This window comes from Lissotriton helveticus, chromosome 7 (assembly GCF_964261635.1).
Source record: "Lissotriton helveticus chromosome 7, aLisHel1.1, whole genome shotgun sequence".
NCBI classification, from domain to species: Eukaryota; Metazoa; Chordata; class Amphibia; order Caudata; family Salamandridae; genus Lissotriton; species Lissotriton helveticus.
The window spans coordinates 1,263,567,338-1,263,591,637 of NC_136068.1; the positions used below are offsets into that span (position 1 = coordinate 1,263,567,338).

Below are 24,300 nucleotides of genomic sequence, written 5' to 3' on the forward strand. Positions count from 1 at the left end.
CAATAGATAAGGTCTTGGCTTTATAGATTGCCAGGATCGCCTCATAGGGTTTCCCCCCCAACCTTTTAGCAAAACCTAGCACTGCAGCTGAGGAGCTTCTCACAGCATTTACCTTTATCGAGAGCTGTGGGGACCACGAACCCCTATCATCAAAAACTACTCCCAAATAGGTAAATACCTTTACTCTGGTGATTTCTTCACTGCCGCAGAAAAAGGTCTTAACTTTATTTTTCGAAACACCCAGTGACATAACATGTGATTTGCCATTGTTTACTACCAGATCTAGGCTTTTCATAAAATCCCCGAATGAGTCCAGCAATCTTTGTAGGCCCAGCGGGGTCCTCGCTAATAAGACTGCGTCGTCCGCATATAGGAGCACCGAAATCGGGGTGCCTCCCATGCGGGGGATGTCGGGCGACGCTGTTAACAGATTTGCCTCCAACGAGTTTACATACAGCGTAAACAGCATGGGGGCCAAGATGCAACCCTGACGCACCCCTCTGCCAGACTTAAAACTTGATGTGCATTTCCCCTCATTTGTCATCCTAATCGAGGCATTTAAGTCTTTATGCAACTCGGCCAAAAAATACACGAGGGGCTGATCAAGACCCATCTCCAGGAGCATTGTCCACAGCCTTGACCTGTTAACAAGATCAAAGGCCGTGGACAGATCCATAAAACCCAGAAAGATAGAGCCCCTGGCCGCCTTCGTGTATTTAGCTATGATTAGGTGTAGGTTCAGACATTGGTCCTCCGTGCTCCTCCCCGCTCTAAAGCTGTATTGGGCATCGGACAGTATATTATTGTCCGAGGCCCACCCAGTTATCCTTGCTAAGATAACCTTCCCCAAGATTTTTATAGAGGAATCTAGCAAGGATATAGGCCTATAGCATCTGGGGTCACCTCTTTGACCCTTCTTAAACACTGGGATTATTATTGATCGAGACCATAGTTCAAGTTCAAGTTCTGACATTTGTAAAGCGCACTACTCACCCAGAGGGTCTCAAGGCGCTAGGGGAAGGGTTCATTATTTGTCGAAAAGCCACGTTTTAAGTTCTTTTCTGAAGGAGGTGTTGTTCTGAGTAAGGCGGAGGTGAGTGGGGAGTGAGTTCCATGTCTTGGCAGCCAGGTAGGAGAAGGATCTGCCACCCATGGTGGATTTCCGGATGCGCGGGACTGTGGCGAGGGCATGATTAGACGATCTAAGTTGACGGGTGGGTTTGTAGAAGGAGAGTCGAGTGTTGAGACATTCGGGTCCTAGATTGTGGAGTGCTTTGTGTGCGTGGGTGAGAAGGCGGAAAGTCATTCTTTTGTTAACAGGAAGCCAGTGGAGGTCCTTCAGATGTTTGGTGATGTGATCTTGGCGCGGGATGTCTAATATGAGTCTCGCCGACACGTTTTGGATGCGCTGGAGTTTTTTCTGTAATTTTGCCGTGATTCCGGCGTAGAGTGTGTTGCCGTAATCCAGTCGACTCGTGACCAGTGCGTGGGTGACAGTCTTTCTTGTCTCGAGGGGGATCCAGCGGAAGATCTTTTTGAGAATGCGAAGTGCATTAAAGCAGGAAGACGAGACGGCGTTGACTTGTCTGAACATCGAGAGAGAGGAATCTAGGATGAAGCCAAGGTTACGTGCATGGTCTGTGGGTGTTGGTGCTGTGCCCAGTGCGGAAGGCCACCAGGAGTCGTCCCAAGCTGAGGGGGAAGAGCCTAGGATGAGTACCTCCGTTTTGTCTGAATTGAGTTTTAGGCGGCTCTGTTTCATCCATTCGGCTACTTCTTTCATGCCTTCGTGAAGGTTGGCTAAATGAAACCTTACTGGCGTAACAGGAGGTTCCGAGGCTGGGGCCACAAAAATTTCCAGCGATAAGTGACTTCCATACATTTTTTCGAAGTGCTTCAACCAGTCCTCCTCTGCTATATTTACTTCTAGAACATTGTTTTGAGAACAAGAAAACAGGGGAGTATTAATAATGGACCAAAACTTTGCACTATCTTTTAGGGTTGCTTTATCCATAAGCTCAGCCCATGCATCCTGTTTAATTTCATTTTTCCTTTCTTGTACAGTTCTAGAGTACTCTCTTCTGAGCTGGGCAACCCGAGCTTTATTCCTGGGTTGCTCCTGAAGAGCTTTTTTAAGGAGGTTATGGGTTTTAGTACATTTGTGGTCGAACCAGCCCATTACCGGTTTGTTTTTTGCTGGTCCACTTTTAGTAGTAAGTTCCTTAGCCACCTGGGTACAAATGGCTTCATATGAAGTTATTACTTCCTCCCCGCTAGAGAGGACATTCCCACATATGTTTAAATCATGTGCTGCCTTAATAGTAATGGTATTGAAGAACTCCTCGGGCACAACTTTACTCCAATTTAGCCTCCTCCCCTGGTCTTTTGCCTTAACCTCCGCTACAGCCTGTGGCAGAACAGTTTTATTTAAAAGAAAAAACCCATCTACCAGCTCAATCACCACTGGATTATGGTCACTAAAAGACGAAGGTATAGCATTATAAAAGATTACATATTTTAAGAGCCCTGAAGAAAGAAATATGTAGTCAATTATTGTTTCGCAATCCCTGCCTACATACGTGGCAATACGAGTACTTTTATCAGAAAACCCTGCTTCAAACAAATCGTTTGTGGACAGGAGTCTCTCCAAAGCTTCCCCCTTGTGGGTATGCTCGAAATGCTGCGGGGATGTGAAATCTGGCCCATCATTATCAATTAAAAGACAATTCTGACTACATAAATGCACGTTAAAATCGCCCAACAAAATATATTGGCAAAAAGTGGTTTGCTTTGCATTATAAGTATTTAAAAAGTCTGTCAACCAAGCCAAATGTTCATTTGGAGAGTCCCCTTGCTGGGAGTTATAGCAATTCACAAGAATCAGTTTGGTATTATCTGTTAATCTTAATTCTAGGATAAGAAAATTGTGAGAAGCACAATCTACCCTTTTCACTTTTCCCCTCATATTCACAGATACTAATAGCACAAGGCCCCCTCTATCTCTCCCTGCTAACGATCTCAATGCAGGAACAAAATACGAGGTATAACCATCTATCCAAAAGTCACAGTCCCTATCCCATGTCTCTTGGAGAGCCACAATATCATGTTGTTTAACAAAATTTGACCAGTTGCTATCCTCTCTCTTAGAACGCAGACCAGCAACGTTCCAACTCAACATCTTAACCGTTTCCCCCTCACCATTATACTTTGTTACGGGGTTACAGTGAGGGATGACAGGAGTCAGTGTAGGGTGATCAGATACCAAAGGAACCAGGTCTGGGGGAGACTCTTCACCTGGTCCCTCACAGGCCTCTCGTCAATCACACAGATCTAAACCAGAAAGTGCGTCAAATCTGTTATTTGTGACGATATTTCGACCATATTTAAAATAATTTTCTCCTCCGGGACCCTGCAAAGAGCCTGGTGTCTGAGCCATAACAGGTGTATAAGGTCTCTTACTCGTGCTATATTGGGACGCTCTAGCGAGGTGATTATAAAAGAAGCCAAGAGGTCGCACACCAATACTATTTGCATCGTGCGTCATGGAGGCTGCCCTTAACAGAACTGTAGCCACGTGTTGTGGGTGTCTGAAATTTACGACTATGCAGTCCCCATTGCAGTTCTTTCTAGTGGGCCCGATCCAGTTTGCCCTTCTAGTTGTTATAATATCAGGGGCAAATTTTATAGGAAAACCGCACTTCCTGTTTAACCATGACACAGTTTTATTTTTGAGGGAGTCATGCGATTCCTCGGGTGTCTGGACTGGGTGCATATCGTGAGGCGGAACATTAGTTAATACAACTACATAGGGGTTACATTCAGGAGGAAGGTTTATAAATTTACTTCTCCTCACGGAGTTGTTGCTAGCTGTAACTTCAGGCCCTGTAGTTGTATGTTTGACTACATTCCTTGCAGTGGAACATGCATCTATTGCTGAATCAGTTCTTATTGTATGCGGGACAGGTTGCCGCTGGATCTCAGCTATAGCTTCCTTCTCTTTCCCTCCAGAGCCTTTTCCAACCAACTTAGTACTATCAGCCACTGTTGGTTGTTTAGATATCAATTCTCCTAGCCTCTTTAATTCGGCAGTTACACTGTCAAGTTTACACACTAGGGGTTGGACATACTGTACTAATTTTGCTTCGAACGTGGCTTCTAAGGAGCGAAGTAATTGGGCGAATTGGTCTGAACTTAATTTATTATTGGTCATAGTGCTTTCTTCCTGTACTATACTAGACTCACCAGTGTTGAGCTTTGTTGGTAACTGGGTAACTGCCCTTTTTTTTGGATGCTTACCCCCCCTTTTACTTTGTTGTTTCTGACAGGTCTAGTAATGGGCAGTACTTCTTCATTGTCATCACTTCCTATGTTTAAATCTACAGGGGGAGGCTCAGTGTGAATCTGGGCAACCACCGTGGTAGCCACTGTTTGGTCAAAATTGGGGTAGCAACGTCTGGGGAAATCTCCAGAGGGATCAAGGGATCTTGAGCAGAATTTGGTGGACTACCCCTACCTAAAGAGGCTCTCCTATCACTGTTTATTTTATTTACCATCTTCACCAGGTAATTGTCAATAGGGCCTACCCCCGATATGAATTTCTCCTTAGAAACACTTGGCATGATTTGTCCTGTTGCCTAGAGTAGTAATACAGGAGCAGAATATAATTCCGCAGCTAAACAGGGTGGTTGCAATAACAGGATATCGTGTGACCAATTTTCTGGATGCAAATACCTTAGGTCTCCAGTAGTCCCGACACAGTTTGGCCAGAGTTTATGGCCCAGCCCTGCCTCTTCCTGTCTATGACTGTCTTAGTCTGTCCCGCCCTTGTCCCGGGCGGGGAGTGGCACTGCTCTTTATGCGCCTCCTGGCGCGAAATTGCGTTTCGCGGCTTCCGGCCGCTGAGGGTGCTGGGAATTGTAGTCCCACCAATGCAGCTCTCCACGCGGCGGCGGCGGCACTCGAGACACTGTGAGTGCGGCGGCGGGAGACTGGCTGCGACGTTGGTCCTCTGGTGCACCCGGCGCTCTGGGTCCTCAGGTAAGGGCGCGGCAACACCCCCTTAGATTTAACAAACACCCCCGCTCTTCCGGGAGTGGCGCTGCTCTTTATGCGCCTCCTGGCGCGAAATTGCGTTTCGCGGCTTTCGGCCGCTGAGGGTGCTGGGAATTGTAGTCCCACCAATACAGCTCTCCACACGGCGGCGGCGGCACTCAAGAGACTGTGAGTGCGGCGGCGGGAGACTGGCTGCGACGTTGGTCCTCTGGTGCACCCGGCGCTCTGGGTCCTCAGGTAAGGGCGCGGCAACACCCCCTAGATTCTCAATTTGTCGAACAATTCACGCTTTTTATACAGGAATTCTTTAACAATAATCTCTCCTCCGCTTTTCAATACCTCTTTATTTGGGATACCTTTAAAGCTACTGCCAGGGGCTACATAATTGACTATGTGTCCCGGAAAAAAAAAGAAAGCACTCGTTGACAACATCCATCCTAAAGCAAATTAAATCTCTAGAACATAAATGCTTGACCACCAATTGCCCTGATACATTGTCAAATCTTATCAAAGCAAAAATGCAATACAATAAACAATCTTGGGATTCTGCTTGTAATAATCTCCTCAAATGCAATGCTAAAATGTATGGTGGGCAGAATAAGGCAGGTAGATCTTTGGCCAACCATCTTAAAATCAAAAAATATAAATCCAAAATTGTGGTCATTAAAGATAATTCTGGCGTTCGGCATATTACAGATGCTAAGATTCTTGATTGCTTCACTGAATACTATACTTCTCTCTCCACCCCAGAATCCACCCCTTCTCCTGATCAAACTGATTCCCAAATCCCATGAGAACCGCATTGATCTCACATCTTGAATGTTCCCAACTTGCAACAAGAAATCTCTGATGCCATCAACCTTTTGCCCAAAGATAAAACACCTGGCCCAGATGGCTTCATTGTTCGATTTTTTCTTCATTTTAAACAACTTCTGATCCCTCAGTTATTCTCATTGATAAATCAGTTTCTTACTACTGGCGAATTATGAGGATCTTTCACCCAGGCAATACTCTGTCTGATCCCTAAAAAAGATGAAGATACCTATCTTTGTAAAAATTACAGGCCTATTTCCCTGATAATTACAGATTGTAAAATTGTTGCTAAATTACTTGCTCTCTGCATTAATAAGGTAATCCCAGACCTTTTCAATATATACCAATCAGGGTTTGTCAAAGGATGATCTATCATGGATAATTCGAGAACCTTCCTTAATATTATCCACCTGACTTCTAAAATGGATTCACCTGTCACTGCCATTACATTAGATTCTGAGAAAGCATTTGAAAGGGTAAATTGGGAATTTATATTTGGTGCATTGAAATGGCATGGCTTCAGCCCTCCTATTATTAAATACATCCAGTTATACTCTGCCCCCTCTACCTCTATTTGGGTGAATGGTTGTCAATCAAAATATTTCCCACTCCTTAGGGGGGCTAGGCAGGGATGTCCTCTCTCCCCACTCTTATTTATTCTTGATTTAGAACCCTTTCTGGGGAAACTTAGACACTCACCACACTCTACAGGTCTCCAATTTAAAAATATCAACATCATATTTACTGCATATGCAGACGATATTTTGTTATATATCTCCAATCCGTCTACTTCTAACCGGCATTCTTCTCCTTGTTAAAAGATTACTCTATAGTTTCCGGCTATAGATTGAATATCGATAATCCGAAGTCATGCCTTTAAATAAGCACTGCCTTTCCTATATGTTTCACGACACAGCTTTCGAATGGAATTACAAAAGTATCAAATGCTTAAGCATTCTTTATGCTAATAACATACTGACATAAGCTGACATACTTAAAAAGCTCTCTGCTCTTACTGAAAGCTGGTCCCCACTATTCTTATCCTGGTGGGTAGATTAGCTACAATTAAAATGATGCTCCTTCCAATTATCAATTTTTATCTTTCTATGCTTCCGGTCTCCCTCCCACTTTCCTTTTTTAGTACCACCAATCGCTCCTTGACCAAATTGCTTTGGAACAATCACAAGGCAAGCATTTCACTTTCTCCTCTCCAACAACACAAAGAGTTAGAAGAAGTCAATTTTCCCAATCTCAGGCATTACCATTCTGCATTCACCCTGAAACAAATATGGACCGTTTTAACCAAATCCACACATACACCTTTAACAGTCTGGAGCTCGTTAGAAGAAGCTCAATACAAACCGTTTTCCTTTATCACAGCTTCCCACTTAGCCCAACCCCTGAAGTGTTTCTCTTCACCTACCATTACTCATTCCAAAGCACTTGCAACCTCTCTGCTTAGAACGCATCTCTCCTCTGCAGACAAACTTTCACGCACTCCAGTCTGGTATAATAAACATTCCAAGATTAACAACAGAGCTCTATTCTGGAAGGAATGGATTGACGAAGGCATCATTACACTTGACCATTTGTTGAAGGACAGGTCCTTCATGGACTTTTTGGATATCCAAAAGTCTTATGGTATTACCTTCATACATGCCCTTCATTTTTCTCTGTTTAGGGAGTCTCTGCTTCGTCTCTTTTCCCAGGGTTGGTCCTTTGATACATCTGACCAGGTCTCCTCCCCCCACATGATTATTTACCCAATTTAAAGCAGCTGCTATATACGGTAAACAACGTTTACCCCGAAACTATCTCCCCGCATGGAATCACAATGCGGTCGTTACCACGACCGCGTTGTGATTCCGCATACCATTACTCCGCAAGTTGGAACAACAACTTGCGGGGGGTGGGGAAGGTGTTAGATTTAATATCCAACACCATCCCTAGTGTCGGCACTGACTGGAGTTGGAATAGTAAATTATACTATTCCAACATCCAGCATCCCCCCTCCGCAAGCCGTAAGTAATGGTATGCGGAATCACAACCGCGTTGTGATTCCCTGCGGGAAGAAAGACTGCGGGGTAAAGAGACATATTCACTATATACAAGATATAATGCCAGTTTGTTGATGCTACAACCAAATCCAATTTAGAACTTTTATGGGAGAAGGACTTGGCCCAGGATTTTTCATTTCAAACATGGGACTCCATCTGGTCACAAATCCATACTTCCTCATGCTCAGCTAGTACAACTCAGACTTTATATTATTTTTATAATAGACTTTTTTTCACCACTACTGACCTGCACAAATTCAAATTGTTAAATTTCAAAAAATGTTGGGCTTGTTCCCACGAGAGCAGTGAATTTCTTCATATGTTCTTCCACTGCCCTTTGGTTAAATCTTTCTGGTCTCGTATATGGTTGAACTTGAATGAAATATTATCTATCAACTTTTCTTTTAATATTGTACATGTTTTTTTGGGTAGATCTACGCCTATTTGGGAAGCCCAGAGTAATGTAGGTTTATTGATTTGTTTTTAGCTATTTCCTTTCAGATTATCACCACTAATTGGATGGATACCTCTAAAATGTTGTATCAAGCTTGGTGCCATCACAGGCATGATCGTGCCCTTGCCACTTCACTACCTCTGTTGATAAAAAAAAACTTGTTGACCTGTGTTGATCAAAAATGACTTGTTGTGGTCACCACTAACCTCTTTTCTTTCCAGGTTGGCTACTTGATTTCTCTTGTATATATGATACCAATTTTTCTCTTTTATTAAAAAAAGAAGAAGAAAAAAAAATTACAATGCTAATTGTTTCTCATTGTTCTGCTTAATTGTTATACTTTCCGATGTATTCCCCTCCCCCTTTTTCTGCCCCTCACTTTTCTTACTCTTCTTTTCGTTTTCATTTAAATTTTAAAAAAAAATGCATTTACTCTATGTTTTTCCTTCACAGGGTTTTATTAGCCTTGTAGTCATATATATATTACTTCTATTTTCATGCTACATGACTTTGTACTGATGTTTTACTTTGTTTATTATCTCAATAAAGCATTCTAAACATAAACAAGCATTGGCATTGCCAATAGGTCTCGCTTGTGGGACCTTATAAGTATTTAGTTTTGCAGCACAATATGATGAGTGGCGTTGCGTGTGTGAGTGGCGTTGTGTGTGTGAGTGGCGTTGCGTGTGTGAGTGGCGTTGCGTGTGTGAGTGGCGTTGCGTGTGTGAGTGGCATTGCGTGTGTGAGTGGCGTTGCGTGTGTGAGTGGCGTTGCGTGTGTGAGTGGTGTTGCGTGTGTGAGTGGCGTTGCGTGTGTGAGTGGCGTTGCGTGGGTGAGTTGGGTTGCGTGGGTGAGTGGGGTTGCGTGGGTGAGTGGGGTTGCGTGGGTGAGTTGCGATGCGTGGGTGAGTGGCGTTGCGTGTGTGAGTGGCGTTGCGTGTGTGAGTGGCGTTGCGTGTGTGAGTGGTGTTGCGTGTGTGAGTGGCGTTGCGTGTGTGAGTGGCGTTGCGTGTGTGAGTGGCGTTGCGTGTGTGAGTGGCGTTGCGTGTGAGTGGCGTTGCGTGTGTGAGTGGCGTTGCATGTGTGAGTGGCGTTGCGTGTGTGAGTGGCGTTGTGTGTGTGAGTGGCGTTGCGTGTGTGAGTGGCGTTGCGTATGTGAGTGGCATTGCGTGTGTGAGTGGCGTTGCGTGTGGGAGTGGCATTGCGTGTGTGAGTGGCGTTGCGTGTGTGAGTGGCGTTGCATGTGTGAGTGGCGTTGCATGTGTGAGTGGCGTTGCGTGTGTGAGTGGCGTTGCGTGTGTGAGTGGGGTTGCGTGGATGAGTTGCGTGTGTGAGTGGCGTTGCGTGTGTGAGTGGCGTTGCGTGTGTGAGTGGCGTTGCGTGTGTGAGTGGCGTTGCGTGTGTGAGTGGCGTTGTGTGTGTGAGTGGCGTTGTGTGTGTGAGTGGCGTTGTGTGTGTGAGTGGCGTTGCGTGTGTGAGTGGTGTTGCGTGTGTGAGTGGCGTTGCGTGTGTGAGTGGCGTTGCGTGTGTGAGTGGCGTTGCGTGTGTGAGTGGCGTTGCGTGTGTGAGTGGCGTTGCGTGGGTGAGTGGGGTTGCGTGGGTGAGTGGGGTTGCGTGGGTGAGTGGGGTTGCGTGGGTGAGTGGCGTTGCGTGGGTGAGTGGCGTTGCGTGTGTGAGTGGCGTTGCATGTGTGAGTGGCGTTGCGTGTGTGAGTGGTGTTGCGTGTGTGAGTGGCGTTGCGTGTGTGAGTGGCGTTGCGTGTGTGAGTGGCGTTGCGTGTGTGAGTGGCGTTGCGTGTGAGTGGCGTTGCGTGTGTGAGTGGCGTTGCATGTGTGAGTGGCGTTGCGTGTGTGAGTGGCGTTGCGTGTGTGAGTGGCGTTGCGTGTGTGAGTGGCGTTGCATGTGTGAGTGGCGTTGCATGTGTGAGTGGCGTTGCATGTGTGAGTGGCGTTGCGTGTGTGAGTGGCGTTGTGTGGATGAGTGGGGTTGCGTGGATGAGTTGCGTGTGTGAGTGGCGTTGCGTGTGTGAGTGGCGTTGCGTGTGTGAGTGGCGTTGCGTGTGTGAGTGGCGTTGCGTGTGTGAGTGGCGTTGCGTGTGTGAGTGGCGTTGCGTGTCTGAGTGGCGTTGCGTGTGTGAGTGGCGTTGCGTGTGTGAGTGGCGTTGCGTGTATGAGTGGCGTTGCGTGTGTGAGTGGCGTTGCGTGTGTGAGTGGCGTTGCATGTGTGAGTGGCGTTGCGTGTGTGAGTGGCGTTGCGTGTGTGAGTGGGGTTGCGTGGGTGAGTGAGGTTGCGTGGGTGAGTGAGGTTGCGTGTGTGAGTGGCGTTGCGTGTGTGAGTGGCGTTGCGTGTGTGAGTGGCGTTGCGTGTGTGAGTGGCGTTGCGTGTGTGAGTGGCGTTGCGTGTGTGAGTGGCGTTGCGTGTGTGAGTGGCGTTGCGTGTGTGAGTGGCGTTGCGTGTGTGAGTGGCGTTGCGTGTGAGTGGCGTTGCGTGTGTGAGTGGCGTTGCGTGTGTGAGTGGCGTTGCGTGGGTGAGTGGGGTTGCGTGGGTGAGTGAGGTTGCGTGTGTGAGTGGCGTTGCGTGTGTGAGTGGCGTTGCGTGTGTGAGTGGCGTTGCGTGTGTGAGTGGCGCTGCGTGTGTGAGTGGCGTTGCGTCGTTGAGTGGGGTTGCGTCGATGAGTGGAGTTGCGTGGATGAGTGGGGTTGCGTGGATGAGTTGCGTGTGTGAGTGGCGTTGCGTGTGTGAGTGGCGTTGCGTGTGTGAGTGGCGTTGCGTGTGTGAGTGGCGTTGCGTGTGTGAGTGGCGTTGCGTGTGTGAGTGGCGTTGGGTGTGTGAGTGGCGTTGCGTGTGTGAGTGGCGTTGCGTGTGTGAGTGGCGTTGCGTGTGTGAGTGGCGTTGCGTGTGTGAGTGGCGTTGCGTGGGTGAGTGGGGTTGCGTGGGTGAGTGGGGTTGCATGGGTGAGTGGGGTTGCGTGGGTGAGTTGCGTTGCGTGGGTGAGTGGCGTTGCATGTGTGAGTGGCATTGCGTGTGTGAGTGGCATTGTGTGTGTGAGTGGCGTTGCGTGTGTGAGTGGCGTTGCGTGTGTGAGTGGCGTTGCGTGTGTGAGTGGCATTGCGTGTGTGAGTGGCGTTGCGTGTGTGAGTGGCGTTGCGTGTGTGAGTGGCGTTGCGTGTGTGAGTGGTGTTGCATGTGAGTGGTGTTGCATGTGTGAGTGGCGTTGCATGTGTGAGTGGCGTTGCGTGTGTGAGTGGCATTGCGTGTGTGCGTGGCGTTGCGTGTGTGAGTGGCGTTGCGTGTGTGAGTGGCGTTGCGTGTGTGAGTGGCGTTGCGTGTGTGAGTGGCGTTGCGTGTGTGAGTGGCGTTGCATGTGTGAGTGGCATTGCATGTGTGAGTGGCGTTGCGTGTGTGAGTGGCGTTGCGTGTGTGAGTGGCGTTGCGTGTGTGAGTGGCGTTGCGTGTGTGAGTGGCGTTGCGTGTGTGAGTGGCGTTGCATGTGTGAGTGGCATTGCATGTGTGAGTGGCGTTGCGTGTGTGAGTGGCGTTGCGTGTGTGAGCGCCGTTGCGTGTGAGTGACGTTGCGTGTGAGTGGCGTTGCATGTGTGAGTGGCGTTGTGTGTGTGAGTGGCGTTGCGTGTGTGAGTGGCGTTGCGTGTGTGAGTGGCATTGCGTGTGTGAGTGGCGTTGCGTGTGTGAGTGGCATTGTGTGTGTGAGTGGCGTTGCGTGTGTGAGTGGCGTTGCGTGTGAGTGGCGTTGCGTGTGTGAGTAGCGTTGCGTGTGTGAGTGGCGTTGCGTGTGTGAGTGGCGTTGTGTGAGTGAGTGGCGTTGCGTGTGTGAGTGGCATTGCGTGTGTGAGTGGCGTTGCTTGTGTGAGTGGCGTTGCGTGTGTGAGTGGCGTTGCGTCGATGAGTGGGGTTGCGTCGATGAGTGGGGTTGCGTGGATGAGTTGCGTTGCGTGTGTGAGTGGCGTTGCTGTGTGTGAGTGGCGTTGCTGTGTGTGAATTGCTGGTTGGGGGGATGGGGGAGCAGCAGGCAGATGCGAGTGGAGCGCGCGCTGGAGAGGGAGGGGGTGGGAGGACTAGGCAGCGGGAGAGAGGGAGAAAGGAGCGCGAGGGAGGCGATTTTAGATACATGAAGCCAAAATTACAAGTGAGCATGTTACAAAAGCAAACGTTACGTTACATGAGACAATAGTGACAGTTGTGCAAGTATCAAGAGCAACAAAATACAAGAGGTAGCAAACGATATGCAATAGCATATCTGAGGGAACACGGCCTTGAGGTAGCAAACGATATGTTCTTAGAGGAAACAAGCTTCTCGGCATTGCTGGTTGGGTGAGTGGGGGGGGGTGGGCGGGGGAGCAGCAGGCAGATGCGGGTGGAGCGCGCGCTGGAGAGGGAGGGGGTGGGAGGACTAGGCAGCGGGAGAGAGGGAGAAAGGAGCGCGAGGGAGGCGTTTTTAGATACATGAAGCCAAAATTACAAGTGAGCATGTTACAAAAGTAAATGTTACGTTACATGAGACAATAGTGACAGTTGTGCAAGTATCAAGAGCAACAAAATACAAGAGGTAGCAAACGATATGCAATAGCATATCTGAGGGAACACGGCCTGGGGGAAGCTGGCTGGGGAGGGGGAGGAGAAATGAAAGGAAGGCTGTGTTTGCGGGGAGAGAGAGGGGAGGTGCTGGTGTGGGCGGGGGGAGGTGCTGGTGTGGGAGGAGTGCTGCTACGGCAAGGCTGTGTTTGCGGGGAGAGAGAGGGGAGGTGCTGGTGTGGGAGGGGGGAGTTGCTGGTGTGGGAGGAGTGCTGCTAGGGGAGGAGAAGCCCTGGCCGTGAATGCTCGTGCATGTTCACGTGAACTGCAAGAAAACGCCGGGCTGAAACCCCTTATTTTGAAGAGGATTTTGCCGACATGAATTCGATCCTATCCATTCCTGCGGAATGGGACAGGCTCGACCTAAAAAGGAGTAGCAAATTTGCTTTGCAATGTCTTAGCGTAAAGCAACACAGTTTTTTTCGAAAACCTGTGCATTTTACATACAAATGAAGCCTACTTGTGTGGCAAACATGTCCACACTAATCCTTTAGGGAGTGTACCTAAGGTTTAGGGCCTAGGAAACTAATATTTGGAACTGTGATTATTGCTGGGTGAGCGAAATCTATATATTATTTCATAAACAGGCTGACAGTTGTACTAACAAAAAAATACGAAAATGAAGGAAAGAGAAACTTGACCTTTCTGCTGTTTAGGAAGCTGCATCCATTCATATTACATACAACATACAACATTACAAGGTTGAGAAGCTAAGCATAGAACTAGGGTGAAAAGAAGTGTGTTTTCATACAAGTGCCTAACTTTGGGATATGTCACTAACTGAGGCTTTGTTCACTCAGCAATATAACTCCCCATCCTCTCTCGATAGAGAAGCATTGAGGAATAAGGTATAAAGATACCTAAGCATTTAGGAGAAATAGACACATTGACTGGCAGCTTCGGTAGAATGTTGGAGGGTGAGAGCGGTATGCAGGGAAAATACATGGATTGGCATACTAGAGAAAAAGATCACGCTAATAATTCAAACAAAACCTTATTTCAGGGGCTGCCAATAATATAGGTAGGGTTTAGATTACTTACTAAAGAAATTAGGATTGTGCAGCATAAAATGCTTTGGGTTTTTCTAATATTCATTTTGTTTTATTTGATGGTTGCTGAAATAATAATAATAGATCTTATGATTAATGTGCACAAGGTCTGTGTGCTGATTGTACACAATAAAACCACAATAAATAACTAATCATTATAAACACCAATTGCAGTGTCGCTACTGCTTTCAGGGATCAGGGTAAGGGGCTGCCAAACTACCAACAACCCCTGCAGACAAGGACAAGTTGTCCGACTCACAACTCGCTAAATCTAGACGTGCCTAGGTCGCTACAGAGATGGGTGAGATACACCTGCCCATTTTCCTTTTCTCCGAATAGGGGAAGCTAGTAGCCCATTGAGGTTTAGGAAAGCGATCTGGGAGTGCCCACATTAAGGGCGGGGTTTAAAACAACGGTCTTGAAACAGATACACTGTGGTAGGAAGATCAATCAGTGTTTTTGTTACATCAAGTCGTGCCCACCAGCCTACCTCAGGTTCTCTGTCTATGCTAATCAGGGCGATGGCCATCATTCGACTGCGGTCTCTGATACACCAGGCCAGGCCAATAAAAGCAATCTTGAATAAACCCACTATTTACACGGTAACTACATTCCCTCTTTAGGTTTCTCATAAACTTAGATCTTGAGACTTAGCAGATTCCATAGACCACTTCCATGTTGTCGAGAACACTAGAGCCATGGCTGAAGGAGACCCCTGGGCACCGATCCCGCACCACGATGCAACCAGGCCACCATCAAGACACTTACCTTGAGCTCTTCAGTTCTCCAGCACTTGATTGCTCTAGTTCAGGGCAGAGACGCAGCAGAAGATCATAGTAATTCTTAGTTTTAAAGTGTGATTGGAACACCACACCTTTACAGCCAACCTACGAGAAGCGGGAAAAGTGTGGATAGAATGAGAATAATGGAACATAGTGAGGGAAAAGGGCAAACTCAATGCCAGCCGATGAGATGAACATGGACAGAGAAAGAACAGCTTATAAGCAACACTGCAACATATTGAGACACTGTGAGCAGACCTACATGTGACATACATGCACATTAGCGACCCTGGCAGCCTCTGTGTTTGCTAAGCAAGACTTCTGCAGTAAGTGCTGCTCAGTTGGGCCTCTGGGCTCAAGAGTCCACAGAGCCTAAATGCTGCAGTGTCTCTGACCAATGCATAGACTTTCTTCAGAAGGGTGAGGCGCACTTGCCACAGTAGAGTGGGTGTTTCTGCTTGTGTGCGTCATATGTGCAAGCACACATGCATTCATTCATTCGTGACCATCAGTTAACTAACCATCCTTCAGGCTGGCAGACTGTGACACCAGAAAACATTTGTGGCCCCTCTGCACCCAGCAGAAATCTCCCACTCAGTCAGAAGAGTCAGTCAGAGCATGCTCAGCTCTCACAGAGTGGCGTCGGCTGTAAGTAGCGTCCACACACCTTCCGTTTTCTCTCCTTTGCAATCCCGCCCATGCAGCCTTATACATATAGGTTCTCAGCGTCATCAGCCTGTGGCGAGGTGATTCACCATCCAAACAAACAGCACTCTACAAACAGCCACTTTAAGTCTTCAACTTTTCTTGAAATGTAATTGAGTGAATTTGCAACTTATATATATGTAACTCTGTATCTTATGTACTTACTGCCATTCTTTTTGAATTGAGAGTTTATCTGTTTCGTATCTCTTATGTAATTCATGTACTCTGAAGTCCTTATGTAATGTAACTGGTTCTATTGTAAAGCGCTCTGACACCTTCGGGTAAAGTCCGCGCTATATAAAAATGCATAATAAACCTGAGATTTGGAATGCTGCAGAATAGTTGTAAAGATGAGAGTTCAGGAGAGAGCTCTGGTAGGAATGAGAGAGAGAGGCAGAGAGACCAGCACCAAGTCCGACTCTGGGTCCACCTTAAATCTACTGCTAATCCTGCCCTGCAGACCTGGCAGCGGGGTGCTGTACTGGGATATAGTGCCGACATCAGCCCATACCCCAGACCGCTCACAACAACTTCCCAAATAACAGACACCACACAATGTTTTTGTTGGAGAAAGTTGTTGCAGCTTTATTTGCATAAACATTATGCCAACATGTTGGGTTATCTTACGGGCGATCCAGGATAAGGCCGCCTCTCGCCACCTGCCCACCTGATGAGCCATAAACCCCCTGTGGTGTTCACAGTGGGGTGTTGTCAATTTGGGGGAAGGGCTAGCCCCTCCCACCGGCGGACCTCCAGTGCACCCCTTACTCACGACCCTCCCCCCTAGGGAGGGGCGGAGCGTTGCAGGCAACCCCCGGTTGCTCAGGTCCACAACCGCCCGAAGGACTAACGGGGTGCCGTCACTCCTCCAGGATCCCACCGGGGATCTCGCTGGGGATAATTTGCTCCCACCGGCGGACCTCCAGTCCACCCCTTACTCACGACCCTCCCCCCTAGGGAGGGGCGGAGCGTTGCAGGCAACCCCCGGTCGCTCAGGTCCACAACCGCCCGAAGGACTAACAGGGTGCCGTCACTCCTCCAGGATCCCACCGGGGATCTCGCTGGGGATAATTTGCTCTTGCACCCTTTCGGTGCTCCTGTAGAGGGTACCCTTCTGTACCTTCCAGCGTTGGATCGCCCTGTAACTCCGCCTGCAACACAAAACAAAATTGTATTAAATAAGTCCCCCCCCCCTGCTGTCCGCCAGCCGGGTTAGCGGTAGGGAGGGAAAACAGCGTACAGGCAGAAACGGCCGTCTGGTCAAAGGGGAGAGGTTCCTGTCCGCGTGGCCGATCGAGGGGCAAAGAGGGCACCAGGCCTGCGACCCCAGGCCATATAGCCGCGGACAGCCCCTCTCCCGCCGGAAGTACGTCACTGGGGAACCCTGGTCCCCACACTAGACCGCTCAAAGGGGTCTGGGCCATCCTGTGGCACTAAGGGTGGCCGCCCTCTTAGGTGGCCCCCTTCGGTGGCCCGGGGCAGCCTGGCAGGAGAGGCAGGAAAAGAGGCCTCCCCCAAACTCAGCGACGCAGTGAACGTCATGCTTGGCAAAAACAATCTCGCAGCTGAGAATGTGATATTTCCTTCTTAATAAAGAAAGAATGCAGTATTCTATATGTGGGTTAAGTCTTTCGTATTGGTAATTAGTTTTCTTTTGAATAACATTCTTACAAGAAAGATTAAACGCACTCTGACACGTCTGACTTTGCGTCTCTAAGTTACCAATACCCTGAGGCCATGCTTGCACGGTGTGAGGTGAACAGGTTATGAATGAAGGCACCTACTTTCATTTAATAGATTGATAAATGTCCAACGGGGCACACGCAGGCATTTTCATTCCGGTGTTTAACGAGAATTGTCTGAATGCTTTTCGAGCAAGTGTGGAAAAGGGAATTCATGTTTCATATACATTTAAAACTTTCATCTTTTGCAGAATCCACTTCCCTACCTCATGGGTTTCATAATATCAAAGTAATTTCAAATTTTTAGTTATTTGGTATCTAATTCGTTTTTCTGCAAAGAGCTACAATGCACCTCATGGTAGCCTAACACTGCTTGTGGAAATAATACTAACCGGAGTGAGAAATATCAAAATAACCGGTCAACCTACCAATGAAGGCTGCAATCTGCTTGCAGAACCCCTTCTTTTGTGAACAGATAAAGAAAGTCTAAGCCAGGGGTGGATGAACCAGAGAGTTATGGAAAGTGGTCAGCAACGGGAAAGTCAACAACCAGTCTTACACATCAGACTAGATGGGACACATAATCAACCCATGAGATGATTAGAAATAACTTTGAATGTATGTATGGAAGAGGTGCAGCCATAAGGTGTGATGATGCGTTTTTAGGGTCCTGGAAGCTGAGAAAGTAATTTTAGAATACTGATTGTGGTAGTAAAGTATTTCACAAAGTGGATATGAACGGCACTATGAGGAGTTGGTTGTGGTTTGTCTATATGGACCCGCAAAAACCCCCCAAAAAAACCTTTTTTATAGATTTCTTTTTATTTGCTTTTATAACAGCATAGTTGACAATATACAGCTCAAGTAGCACATCAAGTCTTACAGAAAACATGCACAACCCAGTCCTGATCATCCCCAGTCCGGGTACATTTTGTGAAGATGGTCCCACACCTTGAGGTTTTTCTTAGGGCAACCATGAGCGGTATAGACTGATTTCTTGAGTGCTGCACATCTGTTCATCTCCGGAGTTCTTACAGCTATCTTGAAGGGGGGGTGGAGGGGGAAGCAGGTGCAATCTAGCATCGAGTAATGCCACGTTTTGTCACTATGAAGCCATTAAATACTAAGCAGCGGATGCTCATCGAGAAAGCTTCCAACTCTTCGATACCTAAAATAGCATGCTTAGGTATGGAGTCAGTGTATAACCTACTATTCTGCTAAAAATGTCATGTATAGCAATCCAATATGTGGCAATGAGGGTGCAATCCCATATCAAGTGACAGAACCCAACGTACTCTGCTTGGCAACTTGTGCAGAGGTCGTCTTTTTTCTTTCCCATCCGCCATAACTTATTTGGGTCATAATATACCCGATGGAAACATTTCAACTGGATTAGTCTTAGGTTAACAGATATCGTCAGACACCTGGAGGCCATTTTGGATTCTTGTCACTCCACTTCTGTCAGTGAACTCATATTTTGATGCCAGTTTCCTATAGGCATAAGAGAACCTGGTGTATTTACCACTAGTGTCCAATAGACACAGGAGATCCCTTTATCTCCCTGCAGTTACATCATCACCTTGCACTAAACTCTGGCACTTGTTTCAGAAGAGGGTTATATGGTGCCAGGGTGTGTCGGAGCTGTAAGTACTGGAAGAATTGAATTTTGTGTAGCTGACATTCCATGGTCAGTGTGTTGAATGCCTTGATGTGATTTGAGGACCAGACATCCCCTAATTTTGAGAAGCCAATCAATCAATCCAGAGCATTGAAACCTTCAATTTTCAACACCTAAGGAAGCCAGGAGCACCGCCACAGGGGGGCGGGGCTAATTGGTGATGGACTTATGCCATTAAATACATTTAAGGGAATTGTGCCAGAAAATCATGAGGGTTTGAGTTGGCTCTGGTACCCCCTTGTGAACCGATAAACCATAAAGCATCCCCTTCAAATCCCAGATTCATAGGGAGTCCTGATCGAGGCATTCGGACAGGTTGTCCCGGTTCACAAATATCCACTCATTGATTATCACCAGTTGTGATGCCCAGTAATACAGGTGCATGGCCAGGATCCCCAACCCACCATCGAATGCGGCTTGCATGCATTTAGTGAGCGAGACTCGGGGCTGTGCATTTAGCCAGAGGTATTTTTCAGGTAACAAATTATTTTGCTGAAGAGGGTGAGGGTATGGTGTAGGGGACATTTTGAAGCACATACAAAAATTGAGGCAAAGTCACCATTTTAAACAAATCCCTTCGACCCATAATCTATAGAGGGAGTTTATCCCACACTGTGATCTCTGCGTGTATGGTATGCAGTACATTGCAATGTTGAGATTCCAGGATTGTGGTAGGTCTGTGACTAAATGTATTCCCAGGTATTTAAAGGGTCCATCTCTCAGTGTAAGGGACCAGGTGGAAGCAACAGTGTGGTAAAGCTCTGCGACAAAGATTTAATATGGCTCTCGTGCTGGCCAGAGGCCTCTCCGTACAAACACAATAAGTCTAGGAATCTGGGGATGGATTGCTCCGGTCTCTGCACAAAGACCAAAAGGTTGTTAGAATTGAGGGACACCTGATCCTCCTGTGCGTGGGATCCCACTGGCTACCCGATAGTTGTACATTTTGACGGATCCATTCTGCTAGTGGTCCGACCACAGGTGCCAAGAGGAGAGGGGAAGAGAGTACTATCCTACCTATCTCAATTGGGAATGGAGAAGAAAGAGTGCCATTGACCTAGACCCACGTCCAGGACTTAGAGAAAAGAACTTGGATTAATTTTAAGAACCGACATCCAAAGTTCTTCCTATGGAGGATATGTAGAATGAATGGCAAATGGGTAGATTCAAAAGCTTTTTCTTTTCAAAATCCATTAAGGCCATGGTTGTTCTCTCCGGCATCTACTCAGTTTGGCAATGATGAGCTGCAGGTGACGAATGCAGTGCCTAGTCGTGCATTTTGACATAAAGCCGTTTTGGTCAGGTCTGATAAAGGAATGGACGACAAGCAGCACTCGCGTATAGATTTTAGTCTCTATATTGATCAGGGAGATCGGTTGGTAAGAAGTGCAGTCAGTGAGATATTTTTCCAGTTTGTGGATGAAAACAACAGTGGCCCCTCTCATGAACTGCGTCAAGTGTGTACAGCGAAGAGTAATATACCGCAAATCCCTCAGCAATGAAACTGGCCTCTGAGACCAGCTGACCATTGCTACAATGTACAAATGGAATCACCATGGACTGCAGGTCTAAAGTCACCAATATAGGATGCAGCCCTCATAGATACAATATTGGCCCGCCTACCAATTGTGCTTGGCTGTGTTCAATCGGATTTGTCTCAAGTCCTCCTCTGCCACAGCTAATTGTTGCAATGTGTCCTCTGTACCGCCATCGAGAGGGATGACGTTTTCTATGTTTGTGAAGTTCACTTCAAGCTCAGCTGCCGCCTGCTGCTATTCTTTTCTTATGCCGGTAATAAAAGATTTAATGTGCCTATGAGTCACTGCCTTAAATGCCTCCCCAATGGTGGCCGTGGAGTCTAATGAGCCAACATTGGTCTGAAAGAATGTAGATACTATGTCTCGGATGAAGGGCTCATCTTTGAGCCACCATGAATTCTGGCACCAATCGCCCTGGACGGCCGACCTCCCTGCCCCGAGGTGCTGTTCCACTAGGGATTAATCTGCGTGGGAGGATGGTCACCTCTCTCACACCTAGTAGCCCTGTGGCAGGAATAAAGAAGTAGTCTATGTGGGAAAAAGAGGAGTGAGAGAAGAAGGTAAATTGTTGGTTGTCTATGTGCCATTCTCTCCAATGCCTATGGGAGATGGACTCATGTCTTAAGCGGAGTCCCTTTAGTGGTTGACCTACCCATAAGGGCGTCTAGAGTCGGGTTCATCATAGCATTAAAATCACCATCGAGTATAAAAGTTTCAATGGGCAGTAGTGCAATTAGAGCTTGTAGGGCGGTCAGCGAAGAGTCAATCACCACAAAGGGAATGTATGCACTGACGATAGACCACATTTGCCCCTCTAGGGTACCAGTGAGAGTGATGAAGCGGCCCAGTGGATAAGGGGAGACTACAGATGGGACCAGGGGGAAGGAACTGTGCAGGATTATAGCGATGCCCCTTGCTCCCCCGGCATATTCCGCAGGATACACCCGAGCATAAGCATGTCGCCCAGGAACCTATTATGATTACCCATTAAGTGTGTTCCCTGTAGGAGGACATCCTTGTCTAGTTTTTTTTTGTTTTTTTTTTGTAAATTTTTTATTTTTGCATGTTTAAGTAAAACAAAGAACACAAAGGGTTAAATAGGTGTTACACATTTCGCCCTGCAAGGACATCGAATCAGAGCTGTGTCCCCACCTATGACAGAACAAGTCCACGCCATGTGATTACAGCCAGTGCCCAGTGGGTCGGTGAAGCCCGCGTCAATAGCGGTCGAGGCGGACGCCCAGGAGAAGGGTCATCAATCCAATGTGCAGTACATCACAGCCAAACGGCTGGGGACCCAGCAGGGAGCAGTAAGTACCCAGAATAACCAGAACGAGAAGGTAACAATTCCCCCCCACCCCCTCCCCCCCATGGCGGTGACCCCAACACTCATACACACACATTCGTCCTCCAAACTAAACCTGAAAGAGATGCAGCGACCATAAGGATGCAGGACACACAGCTGAGGGCAGACCTTTGGACAAGAAGGCAACCAAGGGGCCCCATTGAAACTGAAAGTTCTTAAAGTTACCCCGGAAGATGTCCGCCATTCTTTCCATGCTTAGAAGCTTCCAGAGTCGTGCGTGCCACAGAGATATTGCAGGTGCCTCTTTCCGTTTCCAAGCAGCAGCCAGCGTAAGCTTAGCAGCGCCCAGACAAAGCCATAAAATCTTCTTGTCGGCCCGGGTTTGATATTCAAGACCGGGTTCACGCAGTCCCAACAGAACAGAGGCAATATCGTCCTCTATGGGGTAGTGAAGGATGTCCCTGATATGTGAGAGAATCTCCTCCCAATATGGCCTAATCACTGGACAGTCCCACCAGATGTGGCGGAAGTCCCCGAGGAGTCCACAACCCCTCCAGCACAGGTCGGATGTAGCCGGATAGATGCGGTGAAGCCGAGTTGGGCACATATACCACTGCATGAGCGTCTTGAGGTGAGCTTCCCTCAAGTGCAGCGAGTGATTAAACGCCGTCATGTCCCGCCACAAGGCCGACCATTCCGTGTCGGAGATGTCTCTCCCTAACATGACCTCCCACTGGCCCATGTAGCGGTGTCTAGGTGTCACCGCCGATTTAAGCAAGAGCCGGTATAAGAAGGAGATGACTCCCTTCATAACAGTGGACCGCAAAATGAAAGCCTCGAAAGGCGACGGAGGTCTCGTCGCCGCCTCCATTATCCCGGGCATAGTGGCCCAGTGATGCAGTTGTAAGTGATGGAATCGTTCAGCAGGGGAGATCCCATAATCCCTCATGCAGTTAGCAAAGGTGAGGGGCGCCCGCCCATGAAACAGATGAGTCAGCGCCCTGCAGCCTCCTTCCCTCCAGGCATCAAAGGCCCCCTCCCGAAGCGCTGGCGGGAAAGCTGGATTAAAGTGTATAGGCGTAAATGGCGAGGGGAAGGTAGTCCACCGCTCATCCGCCGCTAAGGAGTCCCAAACCTTCAGTGTGGTGCCCGTAGGAGTACTGATATAGGCGTTCAACGGACGGTCCTTCTTGGGTTTCCACGCCAAGTCCCAGATCGATCTACCAGCCACGCTCCGGTCCATATGCAGCCAATGTTTCTCCGACATTTGCTGCGACCACTCCACCAGCACTCTCAATTGCGCCGCCTTATAGTAAAGCTGCAGATCAGGAAGTCCCACTCCTCCCTCGGATCTCGGTTGCCGCAACACCGTAAATGAAAGACGCGCCCGACCCCCCTGCCACACAAATCGCAATAACTGAGTCCGAAGACGCCGAAATAATTCGGTATGGAGAGGGATAGGTAAGGCTTGAAATAAGTATAGGTATTTGGGGAGGAGAACCATCTTAACGGCATGGATCCTGCCCAGCCAGGATATAAATTTAGGTTTCCACCTATCCAACTCAGCTCGGGTCTTTGCTAACAAGGGTGGGAAATTGGCCGAAAAGAGCCCGCCGACCGTCGGAGTCAGGTGAACCCCCAGGTAGACCAGTGAACCATCCGCCCAGGCCAAAGGAGTCAAAAGCCTCACTCGCTCCATTTCCTCATGAGAGAGAGTAAGATTCAAGATATGAGACTTGTCATAGTTAACCCTGAATCCTGCCACTGCCTCATAGGCCAGCAGGACCTCCCGAAGGCACGGCAGTGAGCGCTCCGGTTCCGCTACCGACAACAAAATATCATCCGCGAAGAGCGAGATTTTATGTTGCTCTCCCGTGAACGGAATACCCCGAATCCCCTCATGCTCACGTACCGCCAACGCTAAGGGTTCAATACTTAAGGCGAACAGGAGCGGGGAAAGGGGGCACCCCTGCCTGGTGCCCCGGGAGTGCGGGAAAAACTCCGACATATGCCCGTTCACTGTTACCCTAGACCTCGGGCAGCTGAAATTGGCCCTCACCATAGTGATGAATGTTTCCGAGAACCCGAAGGCTGACAGCGTGTTAAATAGGAAGCCCCAATCCACTCTGTCAAAGGCCTTTTCGGCATCCAACCCCACCAGCACAGCCGGGATGCGGAACCTGTCAGCCTTCTCAAGTAAGTGAACCACCCTGCGAGTGTTATCGTGAGTCTGGCGCCCCTTGATGAAACCGGATTGATCCGGATGTATGATCGCAGGCATCAGATCCTGCAATCTATGCGCCAGAATCGTTGAGTATAATTTAGCGTCTACATTAAGTAGTGCTATGGGGCGGAACGACGCACAATGGGCGAGATCCTTCCCCGGTTTCGGCAGAACAGTAATCACCGCCTCCGCCAGGGAGCCGGCCGAGGAGCCGGACACGGCCATGTCATTAAAAAGGGAAGTTAAGAAGTCACATAGTTCGGAGGCGTAAGTTTTATAGAAAACCGCCGTATAGCCATCCGGCCCAGGCGCCTTGTGTAACTTCAATCCCTTAATGGCCTCGAGCACTTCCTCCCTAGTAATTGGCGCAT

The 24,300-nt window shown here is 48.1% G+C and overlaps 1 protein-coding gene across 1 annotated transcript in view; it reads right to left on the reverse strand.

Moving 5' to 3' along the window:
* ACSF2 (acyl-CoA synthetase family member 2) overlaps positions 1-24,300 on the reverse strand; it is a 795,127-nt gene that overhangs the window by 501,162 nt on the left and 269,665 nt on the right. Inside the window, exon 5 of the mRNA XM_078654457.1 lies at positions 14,783-14,901. Coding sequence (XP_078510583.1) covers positions 14,783-14,901 — 119 coding nt within the window. The remainder of the gene's footprint in view (positions 1-14,782; positions 14,902-24,300) is intronic.